Genomic DNA, 27,545 nt, shown 5'->3' on the forward strand with positions numbered 1-27,545 from the left:
TTGAAGAATCTTGGCCACTCTCCGACGAAGAGCTCGCGGTTGCAAAGTCACACAATGCGGACACGACTCAGTGCGGTGCTCCGCACCCAGGCACTCTACACACCAACGATGGGGATCGGTGATGGAGATAACCCGGTTGCACTTAGTACAGTTTATGAACCCGGAGCGAGGCCGGGACATAAGCAAAAGGATGGCCGCGGCCCCACGAGGCTAAGCAGCCAGAGCAAGACCAGAGGCCCGGTCAAAAATACACGAAAGAAAAATAACAAATATGCGGGCAAAATGACTTAGACGAAAATAAAAAAAGAAAGCCGCGGTGCAAGAGAGTCAACGAGATTGCGCATAGCAAGGGAGCAGTGCTTCTGGCTCCGCGGAAAACATTGAACTGAGGCCCGCTGAGGATACGCATGCCTAGACCGGGTGGGAGGGGCACATGTGCATGCGCGGGCCAATCGCAAGCTTGAAGGTCTTCAAGCAAGTCTGCTTGCGAAAACGTCCGCTAGGGGGCTCCGTCGGTGACGTCACCCACATATAGAGAATATGCTGCCTGTTTATCCTGGGATAAAGATATAAACAGGATGGAGTCGGGCCAGAGAAAGGCTACTAAAATGGTTAGTGGTCTTCGTCATAAGGTATATGGCGACAGACAAAGATCTCAATATGCATACTTTGGAGGAAAGGTGGGAGAGGAGATCTGATAGAGATCAAATACCCATGTGGCATAAATGCCCATGAAGCAAGTCTCTCATTTGAAAGGCAGCTCTGTATGAGAGGGCATGCTCAGAATTGAATCAGTTCAGCGGATGGCCACCAAGATGGTCTCGGGGCTAAAGGGTCTCCCGTACAAAGAAAGACTGAGCAAATTGCAGCTCTACACTCTCGAAGAGCATAGGGAGAGGGGAGACATGATTGAGACATTTAAATACATCACAGGACGGGTCGAAGTGGAAGATGATGTCTTTCTTCTCAAGGGACCCTCGACCACAAGAGGACATCCGCTCAAACTCAGGGGAGGGAAGTTTCGTGGAGACGCCAGGAAGTACTTCTTCACGGAGAGAGTGATTGAGCATTGGAACAAGCTTCCAGTGCAGGTGGTCGAGGCACGCAGCATCCCAGACTTCAAGAACAAATGGGATACCTATGTGGGATCCCTACGAGAGTCATGCCAAGGGATAGGGTCACTAGGGTATGGACTTGAATGAGCAGGTCAGTAGAGTGACAGTATAATTACAATTATACTTTATGGGGTCAGTAGACTTAAGAGGGTGGGTAAATGGTGTGGGCAGACTTGATGGGCTGTAGCCCTTGAATGAGCAGTAGAGTGACAGTATAATTACAATTATACTTTATGGGGTCAGTAGACTTAAGAGGGTGGGTAAATGGTGTGGGCAGACTTGATGGGCTATAGCCCTTATCTGCCGTCATCTTTCTATGTTTCTATGCTATGAATTTAAGAGGCAATAGGCTCAGGAGTAATCTAAGAAAATACTTTTTTTTTCTTTTTTTACAGAAAGGGTAGTAAGATGTGTGGAATAGGTAGTCGCCCAGTAGAGGTGGTGGAGACAAAGACTGTGAGTGAGATCTCCCATGTTTGACAATCTCAAAAACCATGTGTCCAAGTTCAAACTGGGGTTCAGTTTCTGAAACTACCCAAAATTCTGAATGAGCAGTGAAAATTTCACAGCAGGACACTTATTGGCAGAGTTATCAAGACCTAAACAGTGCTCAAACTTTCAGTTGGCTGCAAACTGTGCCAACCCCCTCTTGAATTAAAAGCCATATCTAGAAAACTGTTGGAAGTCAGAAATCTGAATTAATCTTACAAACTGGTCTTTATTCTAATGGATTATTATCAATTTCTGAAATGATGAAGTGGGGATCATTGGTTAAATTGGCATGGAATGACCCAAATGGCAATTTCGGAATGCTCAAATCAAATGAGCAAGGAAAAATTCAGAGATGTTCAATAAATCAATTCAAAAATAGTAGAGAACAAACTCATATCGAGTGAATTTTAATACCAGACATCAAACACCCAAGGCAATACTTTTTTTTCTTTCATGCCCTTACTGGGGTGGTGTTTTCATCATTGGCCTTGGTAAAGTGACCTGTGCAAATTAATTTTCTTAATTTTTAATTAATTTTAAACAGGCTCCATATAGTAATAAAGTGCATATAGTGCTGTAAAGGAAAGGCACTTATCTTTATGTTCGATGGCTGCCCAACCATTTCGTTCTTAGTTTCATCAGGGGCAATGCCTCCTTAAATACAAACACCAATTTTCCAGTGAAAAAACTGCTTCCTGAAAGCAAAAAACAGCACTCTGCCGATTGCTGTGCTGTTTTTTGCTGTCAGGAAGCAGTTTTTTCCACCGGAAAATTGGTGTTTGTATTTAAGGAGGCATTGCCCCTGATGAAACTAATGGCCTCTTTTACAAAGCTGCGCTAACGGCCCCGAAGCCCATAGAGATTTAAAGGGCTTCGGGGCTGTTGCCATGCAGCAGCCACTAGCACAGCTTTGTAAAAGAGGCAGTAAGATTGAAACGGTTGGGCAGCCGTCGGGCATAAAGATAAGTGCCTTTCCTTTACAGCATTATATAAGAACATAAGCAGTGCATCTGCTGGGTCAGACCAGAGGTCCATCACGCCCAGTAGTCTGCTCACACGGCGGCCCATCAGGTCTAGGACCTGTATAATAATCCTCTATCTATATCCCTCTATCCCTTTTTCCTTCAGGAAATCATCTAATCCTTTCTTGAACCCCAATACCTTATTCTGACCTATCACACCCTCCAGAAGTACATTCCAGGTGTCCACCACCCTTTGGGTGAAGAACTTCCTAGCATTGGTTCTGAATCTGTCCGCTCTTAATTTTTCCGAATGCCCCCTCATTCTTGTAGTTTTTGAAAGTTTGAAGAATCTGTCCCTCTCCACTTTCTCTATGCCCTTCATGATCTTGTAAGTCTATCATGTCCCCTCTAAGTCTCCGTTCTAGGGAAAAGAGCCCCAGTTTCTCTAATCTTTCAGCATATGAAAGGTTTTCCATACCTTTTATCAATCGTGTCGCTCTTTTCTGAACCCTCTCGAGTATCGCCATATCCTTAAGGTACGGCGACCAATACTGGATGCACTTTATTACTATATAGAGCCTGTTTAAAATTAATTAAAAATTAAGAAAATTAATTTGCACATGTCACTTTACCATGACCAATGATGAAAACACCACCCCAAGTAAGGGCATGAAGGGAAAAAAAAAAAAGTAGTGCCTTGGGTGTTTAAGGTCTGGTATTAAAATTCACTCAATATGAATTTCAGAATGCTGCAATTCCCATCTGTAGAAATTTGGATTGCAGATGCTGGAAGGGGCACACTGTGGGGTGTAGTTTGATCAGGCCAAGAAAATGTTGTGTGAATTTCCTATTTTACAATGAAGGAATACGATTGGCATTTAAAAATATTTTCCTGACTGCTTTAGCTCATCTTCAGAGGCATGCATAAGTTTCAGCAGTGTTGATTTTGGCTAGGGTTTGAAATGATCAAAGTAGTAATTGTGATTGGTACCTCATCTTTATAACTTTTAATATATAAAAGCTCACCTTTTTGTGCTTTGCAGCGATATCTATGATTGCCTGGAATATGATTCCTATACAGTATTACTCCTGGTAGAATTCTGCACAACTGTGCAGACTTGCCAAGTCTTCCATGGGTCAATTCACAAACTCCTGTTTAGTAGGGGTCATCTTCTCTCCTTCCTGCTGTCAACCTCCCCCCACCTCCACATGGGCTGATCTCTCCAAACCCTCCTCTCCATGTGGATCCTGGCATCTGCAGCCCTCCCAAAGAAGCAGTGGCGGCTGGCCAGCAAAGGTAGTGCTGTGAACAGGCTGCTTGAAGCTGGCCTCACCGGGGCCTTTCCTCTGCTGCATCGTCTGTCTAAAAAATGACATCACAGATGGACGACACGACAAAGGATAGGCCCTGGCAGGGCTGGCTGCAAGCAGTCGGTTCATAGCACTACCTCTGACAGCCAGCTGCCACTGCTACCTTGGGAAGGCTGCTTGGTGAGGGGTGTCCATCTGGTCAGGAGCAGGAAGGAAAGAAGGTAGCCCTTGATCAAAAGGAGTGCAAGAAATGATTCACAGAAGAATTGGCTGTCACTTTGGTAGGGCAGCGATTGCTGGATTCATATGGAGGGGGATGGATGCTGGACCCACAAGTGGTGTTGGGATGGTAGAGAGATAGTGACCCAACCAGAAAGTGGGTGAGAAGGGAGAAAGATTCTTGAACAGAGGGGAGAGATATACCAGATCATTGGGGACAGGAAGGGTATTCAGTGTAAGAGTGAAAGAGGGGTTGGATTTAGAGGGAGACAGCTGGAGTGAGAAAGGGAACTAAGGAGGCTAGAGTCCGAGAAAGAGAAAGAGAGGAAGATAAGGGAATTCTACATAAAACATTACAAATAAACTTTGCAGAAGTTTAAAATATTGTGCACAGAATTTTGTCAGGAGTAGTATATGCATAAATGCAAGCATTTATACATAGATGTGGTGAAAATTGACAATTCACTTATGTGTGGAAGATGGCATTCTTTCTACATATAAGTTTCTGAATAGCATTACTTCCACTGTATGCGTTAGAAAATACATGTGTACATGCTATTGTCCTTATGAGTTCCAGAAAGGCCCCATATTCAGTATTTTTTGTTAACTACTGAGGGAAACATGAACATCCTAACATGGATGTCACAATTCCCACACACAGCTTCTAAGCACAGCCTTTATAGAAGCTGCTGCTGTACGTAAAGACTGGATTTCATACAAAGCAACAAAAGATACTTTTATTCTTCATGAAACATCCAGTTAAGTGCAAGTTTACTGGAGCTCATACTGAGCTATTTGCACACACCTACTTCCTAGAACTTTTTAAGAGAATCAGTTTCTTTTTATATATAAATATTTACCTTAATCTCTATACACAGAGTTGGCCGATGTTCCACAAAATGGTAAGTCTGCAGTCTAGTGAGATCAGGAAGGCACAAAGCATATCCACTGAAAGCATCCATCTCCTTGCCACATCGAGATTCTGAAGCATAAAATTTAACAGGTGTTTAGTCTACACAAATGACTACAGATGAATCATTTCATTTGATGAAAGTTTCATTGTTTTTTTTCCAATCAGTATCGCTAATAGGCCACATTTACTAAGAATTTTCCCATAGATCTGAAATAGGAGAATCCCCTTAGTATGGCGCTTCCAACTTTTATCCGATATGACTACAAATGTAATAACTACAAACTCTGGAATACACTTTTTTGTATATTAACACCTATTAAGTACTTATATATTTGTATCATGTCTTCTCTATCAAACATTTACTTGAAAGGTATTAATATACCTGGCACCAGTAGCCGTTATCTTACACAAAAAGCTACAATTTCTCTCAAACAGCCAGATTAAGAGGAGCGCCTTTCTACTGGGAAACTGTTCCATGAATCTACCACTCTTTCTGTAAAGAAATATTGCCGTACATTTTTCTTGAACCTCAAAAACAATGGAGGAACTGGAGTAAACAATACACTAAACTAATATCAAACTCCAGCTGTTCTATGCTGAGTATGTTGCCACTTATTTTTGCCTTAATTACAAGATTTGAAAGAAGGAAAAAGGCCTCAGGAGCCCCGGTGAGCAATGTAACGCCAAAGCTATGAAGGAAGGAGTTGTGCAAATATATTGGCTCCCCTGAAATCCTCTTTTCATTGGCTATAAAAAACCTCCTGCTGATTAAACATGCTTCTTAAACGTGCGGGAAGGCAAAATAAATGCATTATAAATGTACTAATTCGCCAAGAGAATAGGAGTATGTGCTTATCTAAATGATGTCCTGACAGAACTTAAGAACCGCCGCTGCTGGGTCAGACCACGGCAGCCCCTAGGTCAAGGACCTGAGCCCTAACTGAGTCTAACCCTACCTGCGTACATTCTGGTTCAGCAGGAACTTGTCTAACTTTGTCTTGAATCCCTGGAGGGTGTTTTCCCCTATAACAGCCTCTGGAAGAGCGTTTCAGTTTTCTACCACTCTCTGGGTGAAGAAGAACTTTCTTATGTTTGTACGGAATCTATCCCCTTTCAACTTCAGAGAGTTCTTCCTACCTTGGAGAGGGTGAACAACCTGTCCTTATCTACTAAGTCTATTCCCTTCATTATCTTGAACGTTTCGATCATGTCCCCTCTCAGTCTCCTCTTTTCAAGGGAGATGAGGACCAGTTTCTCTAATCTCTCCTTAACCATTTTAGTCGCTCTTCTTGGGATCCTATTGAGTAATACTGTGCCCTTCTTCATGTACGGCGACCAGTGCTGGACGTGGTATTCCAGTGAGGGCATATCATGGCCTGGTACAGCGGCATGATAATCTTCTCCGATCTGTTCGTGATCCTCTTCTTACTAGCATCCTGTTCGCCTTTTTTGCCGCCACCACACATTGCGCAGATGGCTTCTTCGACTTGTCAACCAGTACTCCCAAGTCTCTTTCCTAGGGGGTCTCTCCAAGTACTGCACCGGACATCCTGTATTCGTGTATAAGATTTTTGTTACTGACATGAATCACCTTACACTTACCCACGTTAAACCTCATTTGCCATGTCGCAGCCCATTTCTCGAGCTTGTTTATGTCACGTTGCAGGTCTTTGCAATCCTTCTGCATCTTCACCAATTTCTAGGTAGTTTATAAATATGTTGAAGAGCACGGGTCCAAGCACCGAACCCTGCGGCACTCCACTCGTGACGCTTTTCCATTCCGACTACTGTCCATTTACCCCCACTCTTTGCTTCCTATCCACCAACCAGTTTTGAATCCACGTATTTCACCCTTGATTCCATGGCTCTCAATTTTTCGAAGTAGTCGTTCATGCAGGACCTTGTCGAACACCTTCTGAAAATTCAGATATTCAATGTCGACCAGGTCACCCTTGTCTACCTGCCTGTTGACTCCCTCAAAGAAGTACAGCAAGTTCGTCAAGCAAGATCTTCCTTTGCTGAAGCCATCTTGGCTGGTCCTCATCAGATCATGTCCATCAAGGTGGTCAACGATGCGGTCCTTTATCAGCGCCTCTACCATCTTTCCCAGTACCAGCATCAGACTCACCTGTCTGTAGTTTCCCGGATCTCCCCTCGAACCTTTCTTGAAGATCGGCGTACCATCTGGCCAGGGGATTTATCATTTTTAAGCCTATCAATCTGCCTGCGTACCTCTTCTAGACTGACCGTTAACCCAGTCAGTTTCTCATCTTCTTTTCCCACGTATAGCCTGTTGGCTTCCGGTATGTTGTGTATATCTTCTTTGGTAAATACAGACACAAAAAATGGGTTCAGTTTGTCAGCGATGGCTTTGTCCTCCTTTAGCACTCCCTTTATTTCCCTGGTCAACCAACGGCCCCACCACTTCCTTTGCGGGTCTTTTCCCCTTAATATATCGAAAGAATGGCTTGAAGTTTTTTTCCTCCTTGGCTATTTTATTCCTCAGTCTCTTTTGGCCCCTCTTACCGCCTTATGGCGCCTGCTTTGATGTTTGTGCTTTTTCCAGTTTTCATCCGTTTTTGACCTTTTCCATTCCTTAAACGAAGTCTTCTTGTCTCTGATCGCTTCTTTCACCGCTACAGTGAGCCATGCTGGTTCCTTGTTCTTTTTCCTCTTGGATCCCTTGTTGATACGCGGTATATATAGATTTTGTGCCTCAGTGACTGTGTCCTTAAAAAGGGACCATGCTTGCTCTAGCGTTTTTACAGTGCTTATCTTCTTTTTAATAATCTTCCTCACCATGAGTCTCATCCCTTCGTAATTCCCTTTTCAGAAGTTCAGTGCTGTGGCTTTTGTTTTGGATCGATGTCCTCACTCACCATGCTAGCAACAGGTTCAGCTGTCATTTTTCTTGTCCCTGGATAACACCTGTTACAGTAAGTAACTGTGCTTTATCCCAGGACAAGCAGGAAGGCTATTCTCACATGTGGGTGACGTCATTCGACAAAGAGCTAAATCTCCTACTGAAAGACTTTCCTTCACAAAATTTATTCAGCATGTGGGTAAAGAGCTCCCAGTCAAATTAGAAGTTGATTCTACCTAGACTGCTGAATATTTGGAGACTTTGGACTATGATGGTATTCTCAGGGAGACTCTTCATAAGAACTGGGAAATCCCCTTTACAGAAAATTGGACTCTTTATACAAAATCATTTATTCTCCTGGTTTTGACAAACTGCAACTCCAGCATCAGTCCCTGATGGTAGAAATCGACTCCATTTAGAGTCTATGCTTCAGTGCCACCAGGACATGAAGGGCGCACTATGGACAAATTTGGCCGTTGTCTGTACCAAAACGCCATGCTGGCTAACATAGTTCTAATCTACAATTTCTATATTTCCGGCTATGTCAAGACACTGGTTAAGAAATTGTCTTCTTTTGATAAGAACATTCCTTCACAGTAATTACAGGATTTTCATAACATTTCTTCATCACATTTCTTGCTCGGGCTAGAATATATATGGCGAGATCGGCTTATAAAGACTTTGAATTATCTTCTACAACAGTGTTCTTCAATCTTTTGACACCTCTGGAGTGGCAGAAATATAATCATTATTTTGTGCATCGGCAGTTGAAAATCACTGGGCTAAGTCGTGCCCATCTCCAATAAATCTCCGCCCCAGACCCCGCCCCATAATAGTACTAATTGTAACACCATTTTTTCCATTCATTTTTCATATATACACACAATATAAATTTATTAACAACACATAATAGTTAACTACAAAATTAAAATACACAAAGCACACTGTATGCTTTTCAACATTCATTCCTACCAGAAAACAGATAACCCCATGCAAATGCAAGACCAAAAAGCAATGTTACTTACCGTAACAGTTGTTATCCAGGGACAGCAGGCAGCTATTCTCACTAGTGGGTGATGTCATCCGACAGAGCCCCGATACGGACATCTTGCAAGCATGTCTTGCTTGAAGAAACTCAGAAGTTTCGAGATGCCCGCACCGCGCATGCGCCAGTGCCTTCCCGCCCGATGCTCCGGGCGTGTCTCCTCAGTTCAGGTAGCTAGCAGAGAAACCAACCCAGGGGAGGTGGGTGGGACGTGAGAATAGCTGCCTGCTGTCCCTGGATAACAACTGTTATGGTAAGTAACACTGCTTTATCCCAGGACAAGCAGGCAGGTATTCTCACTAGTGGGTGACCTCCAAGCTAACCTCAATGGGATGGTGGGAGAGTTGGCAACTTAGGAGAATAAATTTTGTAACACTGTTTGGCCAAACTGTCCATCCCTTCTGGAGAAAGTATCCAGACAATAATGAGAGGTGAATGTATGAACCGAGGACCAAGTGGCAGCCTTACAAATCTCCTCAATCGGTGTCGATCTGAGGAAGGCTACAGAGGCTGCCATTGCTCTGACCTTATGGGCTGTGACCTTACAGGGAAGGGGTAATCCAGCCTGGGCATAGCAGAAAGAGATACAAGCCGCCATCCAGTTGGAGATGGTGCGCTTCGATACAGGTCGTCCCAACTTGTTTGGATCAAAGGAGACGAAAAGTTGAGGAGCAGTTCTGTGTGGTTTGGTGCGATCCAAGTAGAAAGCCAAAGCACGTTTACAGTCCAGAGTGTGCAGAGCTGATTCTCCAGGATGAGAATGAGGCTTTGGAAAAAACACTGGAAGCACGATGGATTGGTTGAGATGAAATTCAGAGACCACCTTAGGTAGGAATTTCGGATGAGTGCGGAGGACCACCTTGTCATGATGGAAAACAGTGAAAGGCGGGTCCGCCACCAAGGCCTAAAGCTCACTGACCTTGCGAGCAGATGTGAGGGCCACCAGAAAAACCACTTTCCAAATGAGAAACTTTAGTGGAGCCTTGCTCAGAGGCTCAAAAGGAGGTTTCATAAGCTGAGAAAGGACAACATTAAGATCCCAAACCACTGGAGGCGGTTTGAGAGGAGGATTGACATGAAAAAGTCCTTTCATAAATCTGGAAACCACAGGATGAGAAGAGAGAGGTTTCCCTTGTAGAGGCTGATGGAAAGCCGCAATAGCACTCATGTGGACTCGTATAGATGTCGACTTGAGACCGGACTGAGACAGGTGTAGAAGATAATCCAACACAGAGGATAGGGAGGCTCGCTGAGGCTCCTTAGAATTGGAAATACACCATGAAGAAAATCTAGTCCATTTCTGGGAGTAGCATTGACGAGTAGCAGGCTTCCTGGAAGCCTCCAAGACATCCCTCACCGCCTGGGAAAACTGGTGGGGAGTTATGTTGAGAGGAACCAAGCTGTCAGGTGGAGAGACTGCAGGTTGGGATGAAGTAGAGATCCCTGATGCTGAGTAAGCAGTGAAGGAAACACTGGAAGAAGGAATGGCTCCCTGCTGCTGAGTTGAAGCAGAAGGGAGAACCAAGGTTGCCTGGGCCACCGAGGAGCTATTAGAATCATGGTGGCTTGGTCTGATTTCAACTTGACCAGAGTCTTCTGAATGAGACGAAATAGAGGAAATGCATACAGAAATCGATTCCCCCAATCCAGCAGAAAGGCATCTGCCTCGAGTCGATGAGGAGTGTAGATCCTGGAGCAAAACTGAGGCAGCTTGAAGTTGTGGGGAGCCGCAAAGAGGTCTATTTGAGGTGTCCCCCATTGTGCAAAGACCTGATGAAGGGGGTTGGAATGGAGAGTCCATTCGTGAGGTTGGAGGAGACGACTCAAGTTGTCTGCCAAGACATTGTCCTTCCCCTGAATGTAGACAGCTTTGAGGAACTCTCTGCTACAAAATATTACTCAAAAAGAAAAAAAACGTTTACAAATCATACAGAACATAGCAATCAAAATAATTCACAATGGTAAAAAATATGACCACGTAACACCTCTGCTAATCAAATCACATTGGCTGCCCATAAATAACCGAATAACTTATAAAATAGCTCTACTGATTTTCAAAACACTAAATACTAATGAACCACAATTCATAGATCGTTTATTAATACCCCATTCTTCAAATCGCTCTTTACGTTCTGAATCCCAAGAATTATTAATGGTTCCCTCTCTAAAAATAGTAGGGACAAAACGCCACGATATTTTCTCTGTAGTGGCTCCTCTTACTTGGAATTCTCTTCCTTTATATATCAGGAAAAATAAGAATTTAAACCAATTCAAAACTAATTTAAAAACATTTCTTTTTAAAATTTCTTTTGATCTCTAAACTCCCTTCATTGCCAATTTCTATCAGAGAACTTTCAATCCCTCCCCATTGTTTTTTTCCCTCCCATTGCAGACCTCTCTTTCTCCCTTTTAGGGAAAATATTTTTGTAACTTTAAATCCTTATGTTCATTCCATATGTGTCATAGTCTGTCAATATTGTTTTGTGTGTCAAATTCCCTTTAGTTAAAGAAATATTATAATACTGTCATTTTACCCCTTTAGTGTTCAATATTATATAATTTAACGATGATTGTTATACTTTGTTAATCGCTTAGTTTGTAATAAGCGATACATCAAATAAAATTAAACTTGAAACTTGATTGTGGCGAACTGCCCAATCCCAGACTCTGAGAGCTTCCTGGCAGAGGGAGGCCGATCCCGTGCCCCCCTGCTTGTTCACATAATACATGGCGACCTGGTTGTCTGTACGGATGAGGACCACCATGTCGTGAAGCAGATGTTGAAAAGCTTGAAGAGCATAGAAGATGGCTCTGAGCTCCAGAAGATTGATCTGATGGAGGCGGTCCGCACTGGTCCAGAATCCCTGAGTGCGAAGCCCATCCAGATGAGCCCCCCAGGCATAGGTCGAGGAATCGGTTGTGAGAACCTTTTGATGAGGAGGAGTGTGAAACAGCAAACCTCTGGATAGATTCGAAGAGGTCATCCACCAAAGTAGAGACTGCTGAAGAGCAGGAGTGACTATGATGTGTCGAGTCAACGGGTCTGACACTTGAGTCCATTGAGAAGCCAGGGTCCACTGAGGAATTCTGAGATGGAGCCTGGCAAAGGGTGTCACATGAACTGTAGAGGCCATGTGGCCCAGGAGGACCATCATGTGTCTCGCTGAGATGGACTGGCGAGAAGACACAGACTGGCAGAGACGAAGAAGAGCATCCATGCGCTGAGGAGGAAGGAATGCTCGAAGCTGAATGGTGTCCAGTACCGCCCCGATGAAGGGAAGGGACTGGGTAGGCTGCAGATGAGATTTGGGAAAATTGATCTCGAAGCCCAGGCTCTGCAGGAAGCAGATCGTGGTCAAGGTCGCCGAAATGACCTTTGGAGCTGACGGGGCCTTGATGAGCCAGTCGTCGAGGTATGGAAATACCTGAAGACCCTTGTTCCGGAGTGCAGCGGCCACCACCACCAGACACTTCGTGAAGACTCTGGGAGACGAGGACAGGCCGAATGGAAGCACTCGATACTGCAGATGTAGATGTCCCACCCGAAATCTGAGGAACTTGCGGGAGGCCGGATGAATGGGAATGTGAGTGTAGGCCTCCTTGAGATCCAGAGAGCATAACCAGTCGTTCCGCTCGAGGAGAGGGTAGAGAGAAGCAAGCGTCAGCATGCGAAACCTCTCTCTGACTAGGAATTTGTTGAGGGCCCTGAGGTCCAAAATGGGTCGCAGGTCGCCCGTCTTCTTCGGAACAAGGAAGTACCGGGAGTAAAACCCCTGGTTCAGTTGGTCCGTCGGGACCGGCTCCACGGCACGAAGCCGGAGCAAAGCCTGAGCTTCCTGGAGAAGAAGGGCGGTCTGAGTCAAGTTGGAAGGATACTCTCTTGGAGGGTGGTCCGGAGGGACCCGATGGAAATGAAGAGAGTATCCTTCCTTGATGATAGTAAGGACCCAGAGGTCGGTTGTTATGGCCTCCCAGCGATGATAAAAATGATGGAGGCGCCCTCCAATGGGAAAAACAGGGGGAGGCAGAACGAGGTTGGTTATGCCCTCGACGAGACAATCAAAAAGGCTGAGTGGTCTTAGGGACAGCAGGCGACTGAGACTTAGGCTGACCCTTCTGGGGAGGCTGGCGCATCGCCGGTTTCCTCGCAGGTGGAGTTTGCCTCGGCTGATAACGCCTCTGATAAATCAACGGCGGACGAGAAGGTCGAGACTGCTGAGGCTTAGGCTTCGGCCTAAGGATGGATTGGAAGGACTTTTTGTGGTCAGACAACTTCTTCGTGACAGTCTCGATGGATTTGTCAAAAAGATCCGCCCCAGCACACGGGACGTTCGCCAGGCGGTCCTGAAGATTCGGGTCCATATCAATGGTTCGCAACCAGGCCAACCGGCGCATCGCCACCGAGCAGGCCGCCGCTCGGGCGGAGAGCTCGAACGCATCATAGGCAGATTGCATTAACTGAAGCCGAAGTTGGGACAGCGAAGCAACCACTTCTTCAAACTCAAACCTAGCCTGGGATTCGATGTATGATGTGAACTTCCGAAGCACAGGTAGAAAAAATTCCAAGTAGGCTGCAAAGTGGAAATTGTAATTCAGGACTCGAGACGCCATCATCGAATTTTGATAGATGCGTCGACCAAACTTATCCATGGTTCTGCCCTCGCGGCCCGGAGGCACTGAAGCATAGACCTGGCCAGGATGAGACCGCTTGAGCGAGGATTCGACCAGGAGGGACTGGTGAGAAAGCTGAGGACCCTCGAAGCCTTTATGATGCACCGTGCGGTACCGCACATCCAATTTGCCAGGGACCGCAGGGATAGAGTAAGGAGATTCGAAGCATCGCATGAAGGTCTGGTCGAGGAGCTTGTGCAGGGGAAGCCGCAAGGACTCTGCTGGAGGACGAGGCAAGTGCATGGTATTGAGGTACTCCTTGGAATATCGAGACCCAGCATCGAGAGTAATGTCCATGTCATCCGCCATCTGCCTGAGGAACGATGAAAAGGACAGTTGGTCCGCCGTCGCCGGTCTGCGAGACGGACTAGAAGAAGAAGAGGCTTCAGGCTCCAGAGAGGCCTGCGAGCAACAGGACGAGTAGAAAACCTCTGTGTCCTCGAACTCTGGGCCCGGAGGAGGAGACCCAGTCGAAGCCGCATACCCCAACCGAGGCAATTTCTTCTGAGGCGAAACGGTCGAGTGTCGAGAGGAATGCTTCGAAGAATGTCTGGATCGATGCCCCTCCCGATGCCTGGAAGGGGATCGAGCCCGTCTGTGAGAAACTGGGTCAGACGCTTCCAAGGAGCAGATTGGACTCGATGCCGTCGATCGCAGAGGCGGCAGAGTCATCGCCCCCCCCCCCCCCCGACGCCGCCCAGGTCTGATAGGGGGTTCGGAAGAACTCGTCCTGCTTCCTGCTATGCCCAGGACTGGGTGGTCCCGAAGGTGGACGCCATACTGAGTCATGGGGCAGAGTAATCGGTTCCAAGGGAGGCAGGTCACTAAACGAGGCTTTCCTCGAGGGGATGGGCTCCAAGGGAGGCATATCACTAAGGGAGGCCCTCCTCGAGGGAATCGGTTCCAAAGGAGGTACAGCGCTAACGGAGGACCTCCTCGAGGACCCGGACACCGCTCACCGCTCCTCCTCGCCGAGCAACGAGGTCGTGCGGCGAGGAGGAGGAGGAGGGGGCGGTCCGCCCCTCGAAGCCGAAGCTGGAAGGTCACCCTGGATGGTGGCAATCAGCCGAGGCCCCATGGTCTGCATGAGCTCCACGAACTGAGCCTCCAGGATGGACCGCAACGAAGCCGATATGGAGGGATTCGCACCAAAAGGGGGCCCTTCCGCACGGTCTCCGCGCTCCTTGGGTGCTGCGTGCTTCTGCTTGCCAGCCTTCGGCACCTTTTAGCACCACTGGTGGAACAGTCGGGGTCGATACCTGCTCCGAGGAGACGGATGAAGGCACCGGCGCCGAAGTCGGGGCCGAAACCGGCGTGAACGATGCCGGCTTCAGGAGGCCCGAAGCAGCCGGGGAGGCAGAGGGCTTCGCCGAAGGAGTCGAAGCACCCATCGATGTCGAAGCTGCAGGATCCGATGAAGCTTCCATCTTGAACATGGACTCCCACAGCAGACAGCGACGCTTAAACGCTCTCGCCGTCAGAGTGGAGCAAGGCCGGCACGATTTCGGGAAGTGATCCGGTCCCAGACACTGTAAGCAGCATCGATGAGGGTCCGTGAGCGAAATCGCGCGCTGGAACTTGCTACACTTTTTAAAACCGGTAATCGGCCGGGACATAGGCCGGAAAAGCTCCGCCGCAAGGTCGAAGGCGCGGGGCCCCAGCCACGCGGCCGACCCGGTATTGGAAGGAAAAATTTATTTTTTTTTTTTAAAAAAGAAATCAAAGAAAGAAATAAATGCACAGGAGAGCCAAAAGAACTCAACCCGCGGTAAAAAAGAAGGCAAAAAAAGAGATTCAATGGGCGCAAATTGAAGATAGATTTCTCAGCTCCGCGGAAGAAAGAGAACTGAGGAGACACGCCCGGAGCATCGGGCGGGAAGGCACTGGCGCATGCGCGGTGCGGGCATCTCGAAACTTCTGAGTTTCTTCAAGCAAGACATGCTTGCAAGATGTCCGTATCGGGGCTCTGTCGGATGACATCACCCACTAGTGAGAATACCTGCCTGCTTGTCCTGGGATAAACTCAAAGTACTAATATTTACAAACAAACCCTAAGATGCAAGACTCTGCAAGCAGTACAACCCCAGAAGAAAAGAAACAAATGCATTTCTTCCTGAACAAATCAATCACTAAATAAAATCCTGAATAGACAAATCAATCACTAAATAAAAAAAAAAATAAAAGCATTTCCCCTACCGTTGTTGTCTCTCTCCCTCCATGTGCCTTGCCTTCTGGCCTGCCCCCTGGTGTTATCTTCGGGCCGGTCCTCAGTGCGATCAACGCGGCGTATTCGAGCCGGCTCCCCGAGTATTGCATTACACGAAGCTGTGGGCAGTGGCTCCTTGTGCACGTCCCACGCCTCATCTGGAAGCCTTCCCTCTGAGATTGCGACATCAGAGAGAAAGCTTCCTGTTCAGGTGCAGGATGCGGGTAGGAGCCTTTTCCCATGGCTTTGTGCACTTCAGCACTCAGGGAGCCGGCCCGAAGACACCGCATTGATCGCACCGTGGACCGGCGGCTGAAGAACACTGTCTTGGGCCTGATGGATGTGCCAGCCCTGTGGACCGGCAGAAAATTTCTGCGGACCAGGGGTTGAACACTGTTCTAGAGCACAGGTGTCAAATCCGGCATGCCCGGTCGTTTTATGCGGCCCACGGTTCAATGCCCCCAGTCTAACCTTGTGGCCGGCTCCCTCCTCCTCACAGCCGTAGTGTGCACGGAGCCGCATGCAACAGCTCCTTGCACATCCCATGCCTCATCCAGAAGCATTCCCTCCGACGTTGCAACATCAGAGAGAAGGCTTCCGGTTCAGATACAGGATGCACAAGGAGCCGCTACACGCGGCTCCGTGCACACTGCGGCTGTGAGGAGGAGGGAGCCGGCCACAAGGTAACACTGGGGGCATTGGACTGCGGGCTGCATAAAACAGCCAGGTTGGAGCCGGCCAGGTTAGACATCCGCAGGAAGGAGGCTTAGCATGGAGGGAGGGAGACAACAAAGGTAGGGGGAATGGTTTTATTTTCAAGTTAGTGTTTGAATTGTGTCAATTTTGAGCATTTTAATCTGCTGTCTATCTTTTGCACTGCTAGGAAGTAATACATTTATTTCTTTTTCTCTTGGGGTTGTACTGCATGCAGAATCTTGAATCTTAGGGTGTTTTTTAAAATACAGTCAAACCTCGATTTATGAGAGCCCCCCTCCCCCCCGCGATCTGGCATCCCCCCAACCCACTCAGCCAAACATATTCTCTTACGCACAAAAAACAAAGCGACCCTGTTATTAAAACAAAAAAACACAAGCCGCGGTGAGAGAAGGCACAAAGTAGAACTGAGTCTAGCGCAGAGCGTCGAATACACAACTCGGCTCCACGGAAAACTGAGGGGACGCGCTCCTTTGCTTGGGCGGTGCGGCAGTCGCAAACTTTCTAAGTTTTGCAAGCAAATCAGCTTGCGTAGCTGTCCACATCCGGGCTCCGTGGATGACGTCACCCACATGTTGAGAATAGGCTGCCTACTTGTCCTGGGATAAGCAAAGATTTCCAGATACCCTATCCACAACCTTGACAGATAGACAGTGTGAATACACAATGACAATACTACTGGTGGTTGGATTTTTGTTTTTTTAATTCGTTTTCTATCCCATCCTCCCCAAAGCGCCCAGGATGGGTTATAAGTCCATGATTTCCAGGGCTCCAGAAAAAGATCTCTAATGCATGGCCCCTTCCAAGAACCATCATTACAATGACTGAACTACAAGGGGAGGGGATTCAAAAAATCTCTAGGTCATTACAAATGAAGGATCAGGGCAACAGATTCCAGTCCAGGTTACAACTGAACTGGAAGTTTAAAAGAAGAAAGATGCACGTTTTTAAAAAAGGGTAGAAGGGGGAAATAATTTTGTACTCCTGTATGCATGAGATCTCCTGCGTGTCCAATACTGCTGCAGGGTTCTCTGTGATTACAAGTTACTTACAGCTTTATGCCAATTTCTCACCTGGTCTTTCTGATTGGATCTTTAAACAAAGTCGCTTCAAGAATTCCAAAGGCAGCTGCACAACTTCCTACAAAATAAACAAACAATTGGTCAAACTGTCAGTCCTTACATGGAAAGCTGACCCTACCGCTATCGCAAGGGGTCAATGATGCCATTTTGAATCCAGAGTCATATAGGCCGGGAGTAGAGGGCTCCTACTTCAACCCACTGGACTACAAAGGATCACCTCTGGGTAAGTCCGCGATGAGGGATCAAAGGGGGAGAATCTGAGGGTTGGAGCACAGGTAGTACCATAGCAAGTGTCTGTCATGGAGTACCCCTTTAATAACTAAACACACTTCTTCTTGTTATCAAAAACAAAACAGGTTATCACAAACATTAATATAGGAGCACAACAAGTGCCCCTGAGAAGCAGAGCATCCAATAAAATGAAAAATGAGGATGAAAAAGTCTCAGATTGCAACCTCCATTCTAGACAGGTGACAGATATAGCAGGATAAAATCTCATAGGCATAAAAAAAAACAAACCCTCCTCATATACTATGAGCTGTAAGGTAGTGGTAGTTGGCAATTCCCTTATGAGGGGTACAGAAGCATCCATCTGCAGACCAGACACGATGTCACAAGAAGTATGCTGTCTGCCTGGTGCCAAAATCCAAGATATTACGGAGAGTTTGCCGAGACTCATCAAGCCTGATAACTATTATCTGATGCTGCTTATCCATGTTGGCACTAATGATACTGCTCATACCCCTGCAAACATATCAAAAGCAACTTTGTGGCTCTAGGAGAGAAGGTGAAGCAGACAGGTGTGCAGGTGGTATTCTCATCCATCCTCACGGTCGAGGATAAAGACCAAGGCAGAGAAGCTCGCATCTTGGAGATGAATGCATGGCTACATGGATGGTGTTGTCAAGAGCGTTTTGGCTACCTGGACTATGGAATGATTTTCCAAGGGCTGCTTAGTAGGGATGGTGTGCATCCATCAAAGAAGGGAAGAAGCATCTTTGGCAGCAAGCTGGCTAATCTACTAAAGAGGGCTTTAAATTAGAAGTGATGGGGCAGGGTGATCAAAGCCCCCAGAGAATAGTAGTAGTAGTAGTAGTAGTAGTAGTATAAGCTCTCAGGTAAGTAAATCACTGAATACCTCTACATAGAAGGGAAAAAGGTGCAATGTCTGGAAAGCAGTATATACTAATGCTCGAAGTATGGGAAACAAGATTCTGGATCTAAAATTTGAGATGAAAATTTGGATATAGTGAAGATCACAGACGTGGTTCACGGAGAACCATGACTGGGATGTAGTTATACAGGGCTATAATCTGTTCAGGAAAGACAGGTTAGGAAGACTCCTAATTATTCAAAGACAGGTTAGGAAGACTCAGAATTATTCAAAATTCGACAGTACGTCTGATTTAAGGTTTAAAAAAAATGGGAACACGTTAGTCCCTATTATCAAAAACTTTATTGGCTGCCCCTCGAGGCAAGAGTTTTATTTAAATTTTCTTGTCTCTGTTTCAAATCAATCTTTGGTTTGGCCCTATGTACCTGGTTTCCTACTTCAATTTGGGTTTTACTATTAGGCCCACACGTAGAATTCACATATTTACACACCCAACAATAAAGGCTTGCCGTTACAAAAGATTCCTGGACAAAACTCTAGCTTTCCAGGCAGGTAAACTGAACGACTGGCTGGGTAACATTATCATGCACTCTTCATCCTATTTTAGTTTTAGAAAATTAGTAAAAATTAAACTGTTCAACCGATTTGTCATCTAAGAATTTGTTGTTCATTATCTCTCCTATTCTGTATACTGAATTCATTGCTTCCTCAATGTAACTATGTCGCTGACTGTCCAGCTCTTCTTATTGTAAACCGCCTCAAACTACCATGGCTTTGGCGGTATAAAAGAAATAAATTATTATTATATGTTAAAGATCATATTAAAGCCACACAATTGCAGGATCTGCAGGGAAAGGAAGAGGAACTGTGGATCAATTTGGAAAGAAGGAATGGTGAATATATTTACATTGGTGTGATATACAGGCCTCCTTCACAGACAGAAGAAGTTAACAGAGATTTAATAGTACACATTCAAAAAATACCTAAAAAGGGAAGTTTTACTAATAGGTGATTCTAACATGCCAGATGTTGATTGGGGTATTCCTATCTTTATTGCGGGGTCTTCTAGAAGTAGGGAGATCCTGGATTCTCTACAAGGAGTTCAGCAGTTAGTATTGGAACCCATGTTGGACTTAGTGCTTACAAACGGGGAAAGTGTTTTTGATGTTACAGTGGGTGATCATCTGGCATCCAGTGATCACTGCATGGTATGGTTTAATATTAAGATGGGTATATAGAGGGCTCATTCAAGAGCAAAGGTTCTAGACTTCAAAAAACGAACTTTGTTCGGATGGGGATTATGTCAAGGAATTGTAGTCTGGATCAAATCATCTGGAATGAGTGGAAATGCAGTGGGCAAAACTGAAAGGAGTAATTGTTAAGAGCGACAAACCTTTTTGTGAGGCAAATAAGTAAAAGTACGAGGAAAAGAAGGCCACTTTGGTTCTCAAAAATACCTGAGAAGGTGAGGAATAAGAGGTTAGCTTTCATAAACTACAAAAGATCACAGAAAGAGAAAGGCAGGCAAAAATATTTGAAAGTTAACAGAGGCTAGTCATGTAGTCAGGAAAGCAAAGATGCAAATGGAAGAAAAAATAGCTGACAAGGTAAAGTGGGAAGGCAAGACTTTTTTAGATATATTAGTAATAGGAAGAAGCACAAAAGTGGCATTGTGAGATTCAAAGGTGAAGGAGAGAAATATGTAGAAGCTAATAAAGAAAAGGCTGAATTGCTTAACAAATATTTCTGTTCTGTGTTCACGGCTGTAGTGCCGAGAGCAGGACCATAGAAGACAAAAATGAATAGGGATGGAGGAGTGGTAGACCCTGATCGATTTTCAGAGGGTTGTGTTCGTGAGGAGCTAGCTAAAATAAAAGTAGACAAAACAATGGGGCCAGATGGTGTACATACGAGGGTGCTGAAGGAACTTAGGGAAGCTCTGGTGGCTCCACTGACTGACCTTTTCAATGAAACTCTAGAGTCGGGAGTGGTACCGAAGGACTGGATGTGATCCCTCTCCACAAAAGAGGAAGTAAGGAAGAAGTATGGAATTACAACTTCTGTGGTAAGCAAAATTAATAGAAACACTTTTAAATAGAGAACGGTGAAGTTTCTGGAATCCTGTGGATTATAGGGCTGGAGGCAACATGGATTCACTAGAGGTAGGTCTTGTCAAGACAAACCTGATCAATTTCTTTGACTGGGTGACCAGAGAATTGAATAGAGGAAGTGTGCTAGATATGCTGTATTTAGATTTTAGCAAAGCCTTTGACAATGTTCCACACAGACGTCTAATAAATAAACTGAGTGCCCTCGAGATGGGTCCCAAAGTGACGGGCTGGGTCAAGAACTGGTTGAGTGGAAGGGGACAGAGGGTAGTGATCAATGGAGATCGCTCTGAGGAAAGGGATGTTACCAGTGGTGTGCCTCAAGGTTCTGTTCTTGGGCCTATTCTTTTTAACATTTTTATAAATGATATTGCTGCAGCCTATCAGGTAAGATTTGCCTCTTTGCAGATGGTACCAGGATGGTGTGAATAACATGAAGAACGACCTGGCGAAGCTTGAAGAATGGTCGGAAACTTGGCAGCTACAATTTAATGCTAAGAAATGCAAGATCATGCATTTGGCCTGCAAAAACCCAAGGAAATGGTACAGTTTAGGTGGTGAAGAATTATGTGCACGACAGAAAAGCGGGACTTGGGTTTCTGATTTCTGTTGTCCTCTGTCTTCTTTTAACTCTTTCCTTCCACGTTCTCCAGACCATCTGATACTGTCTTTCCTATATCCATCTTGGACACCAATTTCTACCTCTCAGCTTGATTCCATTTAATTTTCTTTCTTTATCCCCAAAAATTTAAATTCCTCCTCCTTACCATCCATCCTCAATCTCCCTCTTACTGCATCTGTCCCTCATCCTAGCTCATCTCTCTTCCCTCAGTCTTTCATCTCCTTCCTTTCTGTCCAAAATCTTCCTTGCTGTACTCTATTAAGGGGAAAGTTATCAACGTTGGCTTCTATTAAGACAGGTTATTTTACCACAGATCATAGCACAGGATCCCATTTTATTCAACGAGACACTGTGCTAAAATAGTATGACTTGTGGTAAAATAACCCATCTTAACAGTAACCTGATAATCCCTCCCCCCCTTTTGCGCTCTCTATCCCCCCTTGTGCAGCATTCCTGTCTCTCTTGCTCTCCCACCTTCTCGTCTCTCTGTCCAGCACCTGCCCTCCTCTTTCTCTCCTCATTATCTAGCATCTGCTTCCCATCTCCCTATGACCCCAAGTCCAAGATAATAATAATAATAGTTTATTTTCATATACCGCCAAACCATCAGGTCTTGGCGGTTTATACAATAGAAATTACATAAGAATTGCCGCTGCTGGGTCAGACCAGTGGTTCATCATGCCCAGCAGTCTGCTCACACGGCGGCCCTCCAGTTAAAGACCAGCACCCTAACTGAGACTAGCCCCTACCTGCACACATTCTTGTTCAGCAGAAACTTGTCTAACTTTGTCTTGAATCCCTGGAGGGTGTTTTCCCCTATGACAGATTCCGGAAGAGCATTCCAGTTTTCTACCACTCTCTGGGTGAAGAAGAACTTCCTTACGTTTGTACGGAATCTATCCCCTTTTAACTTTAGAGAGTGCCCTCTCGTTCTCTCTACCTTGGAGAGGGTGAACAACCTGTCCTTATCTACTAAGTCTATCCCCTTCAGTACTTTGAATGTTTCGATCTTGTCCCCTCTCAATCTCCTCTGTTCCAAATAACAGTGTCTTATAAAAGAAAATCACTTGATAAATCTTAACCAATTGTTAGTGTAGTCCTTATTCACTTCTCTCTAAATCACTAACTATTCTCTGTACTCTTTTTAAATCTTTAATATTGTAAAACTATATGGTGCCTGTTTATATATTGCGGCCCAATATAAACATCTTCCTATGCACTTTTCCAGTTTAGCATCTCACCTCCACCTTCATATGCCCCCTCATGACCCCCTCATGACCCATATCAGGGACCAGACGGACTCCACTTGACCAACAGAGGTAAGAACGTCTTCGGACACTGACTAGCCCACCTACTTCGAAAGGCTTTAAACTAGGTAAGTCGGGGGTGGGTACCCACTTTTACACCAGAGCAGTAAGTAACAATCCTGATGTGGCGAACCAAAACTCCGCTTCTAAGTCTAAGGTAAGTACCCTTACTGCAAAAGAATTGCTAGGAGTCACTTTAACTCAAATGGGTGGCTCTCTGCATGAACTTAGTAAACAAAAAGAGTGGAGAGCTATGTATGTTAATGCACACAGCCTAGGGAATAAATTTCTAGAACTGGAAACAGAAATAGTTAATGCAGACCTAGACATAGTAGCAATTTCAGAGACATGGTTCACAGATTCTCATGGGTGGGATATAACTATACCAGGATACAACCTGCTTCGCCAAGACAGAGAGGGTAAGTTAGGAGGAGGGGTAGCACTTTACATCAAAGAAAACATCAAGACAACCAGAATCACGGATATCAAGTATACTGGGGAATCCATCTGGGTAAACCTGGCCAGAGGCGGAGAAAAATGCCTGTATCTTGGTATGGTGTACAGACCTCCAAGACAATCGGAGCACAAGGACATTGAATTAATTGAAGACATTGAGAATATCACCTTACGGGGAGACGTTGTTCTGTTAGGAGACTTTAACATGCCTGATGTAGATTGGAACACACTCTCAGCGACTACTTGTGATAGCAGGAAGATATTAACGTCCATGAAGGGAGTACGGCTCAAACAATTGGTATTAGAACCCACTAGGGCCCAGGCCATCCTGGACCTGGTACTTACGAACGGGGAAAGCGTCTCAGAGATCTCGGTGGGAGAACCGCTAGCCACCAGTGACCATAACATGGTATGGTTCAACCTTAGGAAAGGCTTCCCTAGATCACAAACAAAAACAAGGGTACTCAATTTCCGGGGTACTGACTTCACACGCATGGGAGACTTCGTCCATCAGACGCTTCAGGTTCAAGAAGTAACGGATAATGTGGAGGTTATGTGGTCAACCTTGAAATCGACCCTTCATGAGGCAACTATCCGCTACATAAAATCAGTAACTAAACAACAAAGAAAAAAGAAACCCCAATGGTTCACTGATGAGGTCTCGTACCTCGTCAAGGATAAGAAAAGAGCGTTTCTCTTGTACAAACGCACGGGGGAAAAAGAAGCAAACATTGAATACAGGACAAAGTCTGCAGCGGTCAAAACAGCAGTCAGGGAGGCCAAACTTCGAATGGAAGAAACTCTAGCGAAGAACATTAAAAAAGGGGACAAATCCTTCTTCAGGTACATTAGCGACAGGAAAAAGAACGCAGACGGGATAGTACGCCTTAGAACGCCAGACGGGAATTATGTGGAAACAGATTCTGAAAAAGCCAAACTACTGAACGATTACTTCTGCTCAGTCTTTACCTGCGAGGCACCAGGGCACGGGCCACGGCTGGAAGCAAAAGAAAGCAAGGAAGACCCATTTCTGAATTTTGAGTTCACACCAGCTGATGTTTACAGAGAACTTTCAAGACTCAAGGTGAACAAAGCCATGGGACCGGACAATTTGCACCCAAGAGTGCTCAGAGAACTGTGCGATGTTCTGGCGGAATCGTTAGCCATGCTCTTCAATCTCTCCCTAAGTACGGGGAGAGTCCCCCTGGACTGGAAAACAGCCAACGTCGTTCCTCTGCACAAAAAGGGTTGCAGAGCAGAGGCTGCAAATTATAGACCAGTGAGTCTCACATCAATAGTGTGTAAACTCATGGAAACTCTACTTAAAGTTTATTCCAAGTTTCCAAGTTTATTAGGTATTTTTGATTTATCGCCAATTCAAAATTCAAGGCGATGTACAAATAAAATCGTTGGTGACACACTTGCAATTATTAAATTAAACATACAATTATCTAAAATACACATAACACAAATAACGTTACATTTAAAAGTAATTTAAATAGGTTATAGTGAAACAAAAGGAAAAATATTTAATGGTTACATTCGATAATACAATCACTAATTCAAATTTAAAATATTTAATTAAATTCAGGGGAAAAACAATAGGAAGGGGGACAAAGACAATTGACCTTTTGAATTATGGATGCGGAGAGAAAAAAAAGAAAGATCAGTTATTAAAGGCGTCAATATATAGAAAACTTTTAAGTTCTGACTTAAATTTTGTTAAGTTTTTTTCCTGTCTTATGTACAATGGAAGATTGTTCCAAGATTGAGGAGCTGTTATGGAAAAGATAGTGTTACGCCTTGTGTTGATAACTTTTAGTGAGGGAATAGCTAAAAGTTGCTGATCTTGAGATCTAAGAGATCTAGAGGAAGTATAGGGTATTAAAAGTCTAAATATAAAGGCAGGAGTTTTGTGTTCTAAAGCTTTAAAAATGAGTAAACATTGTTTAAATACTATTCTATGTGCTACTGGGAGCCAGTGTGCTTTCTTAAGCAGGGGTGTGACATGATCGAATTTTTTAGCCTTATAGATTAATTTAATTGCGGAGTTCTGGATTATTTGTAATCGTTTAATTTCTTTCTGTGACAGACCTGTAAATAGAACATTACAGTAGTCTAATTTAGACATTACAAGTGAATGAATTAAGATATTCAACGATTTTGAACATAAAAATTTAGATATCGATCGGATCTGACGAAGTCTATAAAAAGTGGATCTTACGACTTGACTTATATGATCATGAAAGGACAATTTATTGTCAAAGGTAACGCCAAGAATTTTAGTATTATTAGTCATTTTTAACGAAATGCCTTTAATAGTTATAACAGAAGAAAGTGTTTCGCCGTTTTTCCAGGGAAATTAGACACGATAATGGATGAAGGGAATCTAAGGGATCCCTGTCAACAAGGATTCACCAGAGGCAGGTCATGGCAATCCAATCTTATAAGCTTCTTCGATTGGGTGACAGGAAAGCTAGACTCGGGAGAGTCTCTGGACATAGTGTACTTGGATTTCAGTAAAGCTTTCGACAGTGTCCCACACCGTAGACTATTAAACAAGATGAAATCGCTGGGTTTGGGTGAGAAACTAACTGCATGGGTCAGTAATTGGCTGAGTGGAAGACTTCAGAGGGTGGTGGTCAACGGCACCCTCTCTGAGACATCGGAGGTGACTAGCGGAGTGCCGCAGGGCTCAGTCCTGGGACCATCTCTTTTCAACATATTCATAGGGGACTTGACCCGGGAGCTTCAGGGTAAAGTAGCACTGTTCGCCGACGATGCCAAACTGTGTAACATAGTAAGTGAAAGCAACCTCCAGGATAGTATGACACAAGATCTGATCACGTTGGAAAACTGGTCCTCGACATGGCAGCTAGGCTTCAACGCTAAAAAATGTAAGGTCATGCATCTCGGCAGCGGAAATCCATGCAGAACATACTCCTTGAATGGAGAAACACTAGCTAGGACTTCAGAGGAACGGGACTTGGGGGTAATCATCAGTGCAGACATGAAGGCTGCCAAACAAGTAGAGAAGGCCTCATCAAAGGCAAGGCAAATGATGGGATGTATCAATAGAAGCTTCGTCAGCCGTAAACCTGAAGTCATAATGCCACTCTACAGAACCATGGTGAGACCTCATCTGGAATACTGTGTGCAATTCTGGAGGCCACACTACCGGAAAGATGTGCTTCGAGCTGAGTCGGTCCAGCGGATGGCCACTAGGATGGTCGCGGGGCTCAAAGGTCTCTCATATGAAGAAAGACTGGGCAAACTGCAGCTCTATACCCTAGAGGAGCGCAGGGAAAGGGGTGACATGATTGAGACATTTAAGTACGTCACGGGTCGTGTCGAGGTGGAAAACGATATATTCTTTCTCAGGGGACCCTCGTTCACAAGAGGGCACCCGCTCAAACTTAGAGGAGGGAAATTTAGTGGTGACACCAGGAAGTATTTCTTCACAGAAAGGGTGGTAGATCACTGAAACATAGAAACATAGAAATAGACGGCAGATAAGGGCCCACGGCCCATCTAGTCTGCCCACCTTAATGTCCCTCCCCTACCTTTGCCCTGTGAATAGATCCCATGTGCCGATCCCATTTGGCCTTAAAATCAGGCACGCTGCTGGCCTCAATCACCTGTAGTGGAAGACTATTCCAGCGATCAACCACTCTTTCAGTGAAAAAGAATTTCCTGGTGTCACCTCGTAGTTTCCCGCCCCTGATTTTCAACGGATGCCCTCTTGTTGTCGTGGGACCCTTGAAAAAGAAGATATCTTCCTCCGCCTCGATGCGGCCCGTAAGATACTTGAACGTCTCGATCATGTCCCCCCTCTCTCTGCGCTCCTCGAGCGAGTATAGCTGTAATTTGTCAAGCCGTTTTTCGTATGGTAGATCCTTGAGTCCCGAGACCATCCGGGTGGCCATTCTTTGCACCGACTCCAGTCTCAGCACATCCTTGCGATAATGCGGCCTCCAGAATTGCACACAGTATTCCAGGTGGGGCCTCACCATGGATCTATACAATGGCATAATGACTTCCGCCTTACGACTGACGAAACCCCTTCGTATGCAGCCCATGATTTGTCTTGCCTTGGACGAAGCCTGCTCCACTTGATTGGCAGACTTCATGTCCTCACTGACGATTACCCCCAAGTCTCGTTCTGCTACCGTTTTTGCTAGGATCTCGCCATTAAGGGTATAAGACTTGCATGGATTCTGGCTGCCCAGGTGCATAACTTTGCATTTTTTGGCATTGAAGTTGAGTTGCCATGTCCTAGACCATCGCTCCAGTAGGAGTAGGTCGTGCATCATGTTGTCGGGCACTGAATCTTCGTCTGTTGTGC

At 45.3% G+C, this 27,545-nt stretch overlaps 1 protein-coding gene across 3 annotated transcripts in view; it reads right to left on the reverse strand.

Annotated features, from left to right (window-relative positions):
* Positions 1-27,545, reverse strand: part of IPPK (inositol-pentakisphosphate 2-kinase) — a 235,871-nt gene that overhangs the window by 53,566 nt on the left and 154,760 nt on the right. For all 3 annotated transcript variants that reach the window (XM_033926759.1, XM_033926757.1, XM_033926758.1), the window contains 2 exons: positions 17,585-17,651; positions 4,960-5,081 (listed from right to left, as the gene is read on the reverse strand). In XM_033926759.1, the coding sequence (XP_033782650.1) occupies positions 4,960-5,081; positions 17,585-17,651 (189 nt within the window). The remainder of the gene's footprint in view (positions 1-4,959; positions 5,082-17,584; positions 17,652-27,545) is intronic.

The sequence above is a fragment of the Geotrypetes seraphini genome, chromosome 17 (genome assembly GCF_902459505.1).
Source record: "Geotrypetes seraphini chromosome 17, aGeoSer1.1, whole genome shotgun sequence".
Classification (NCBI taxonomy): Eukaryota; Metazoa; Chordata; class Amphibia; order Gymnophiona; family Dermophiidae; genus Geotrypetes; species Geotrypetes seraphini.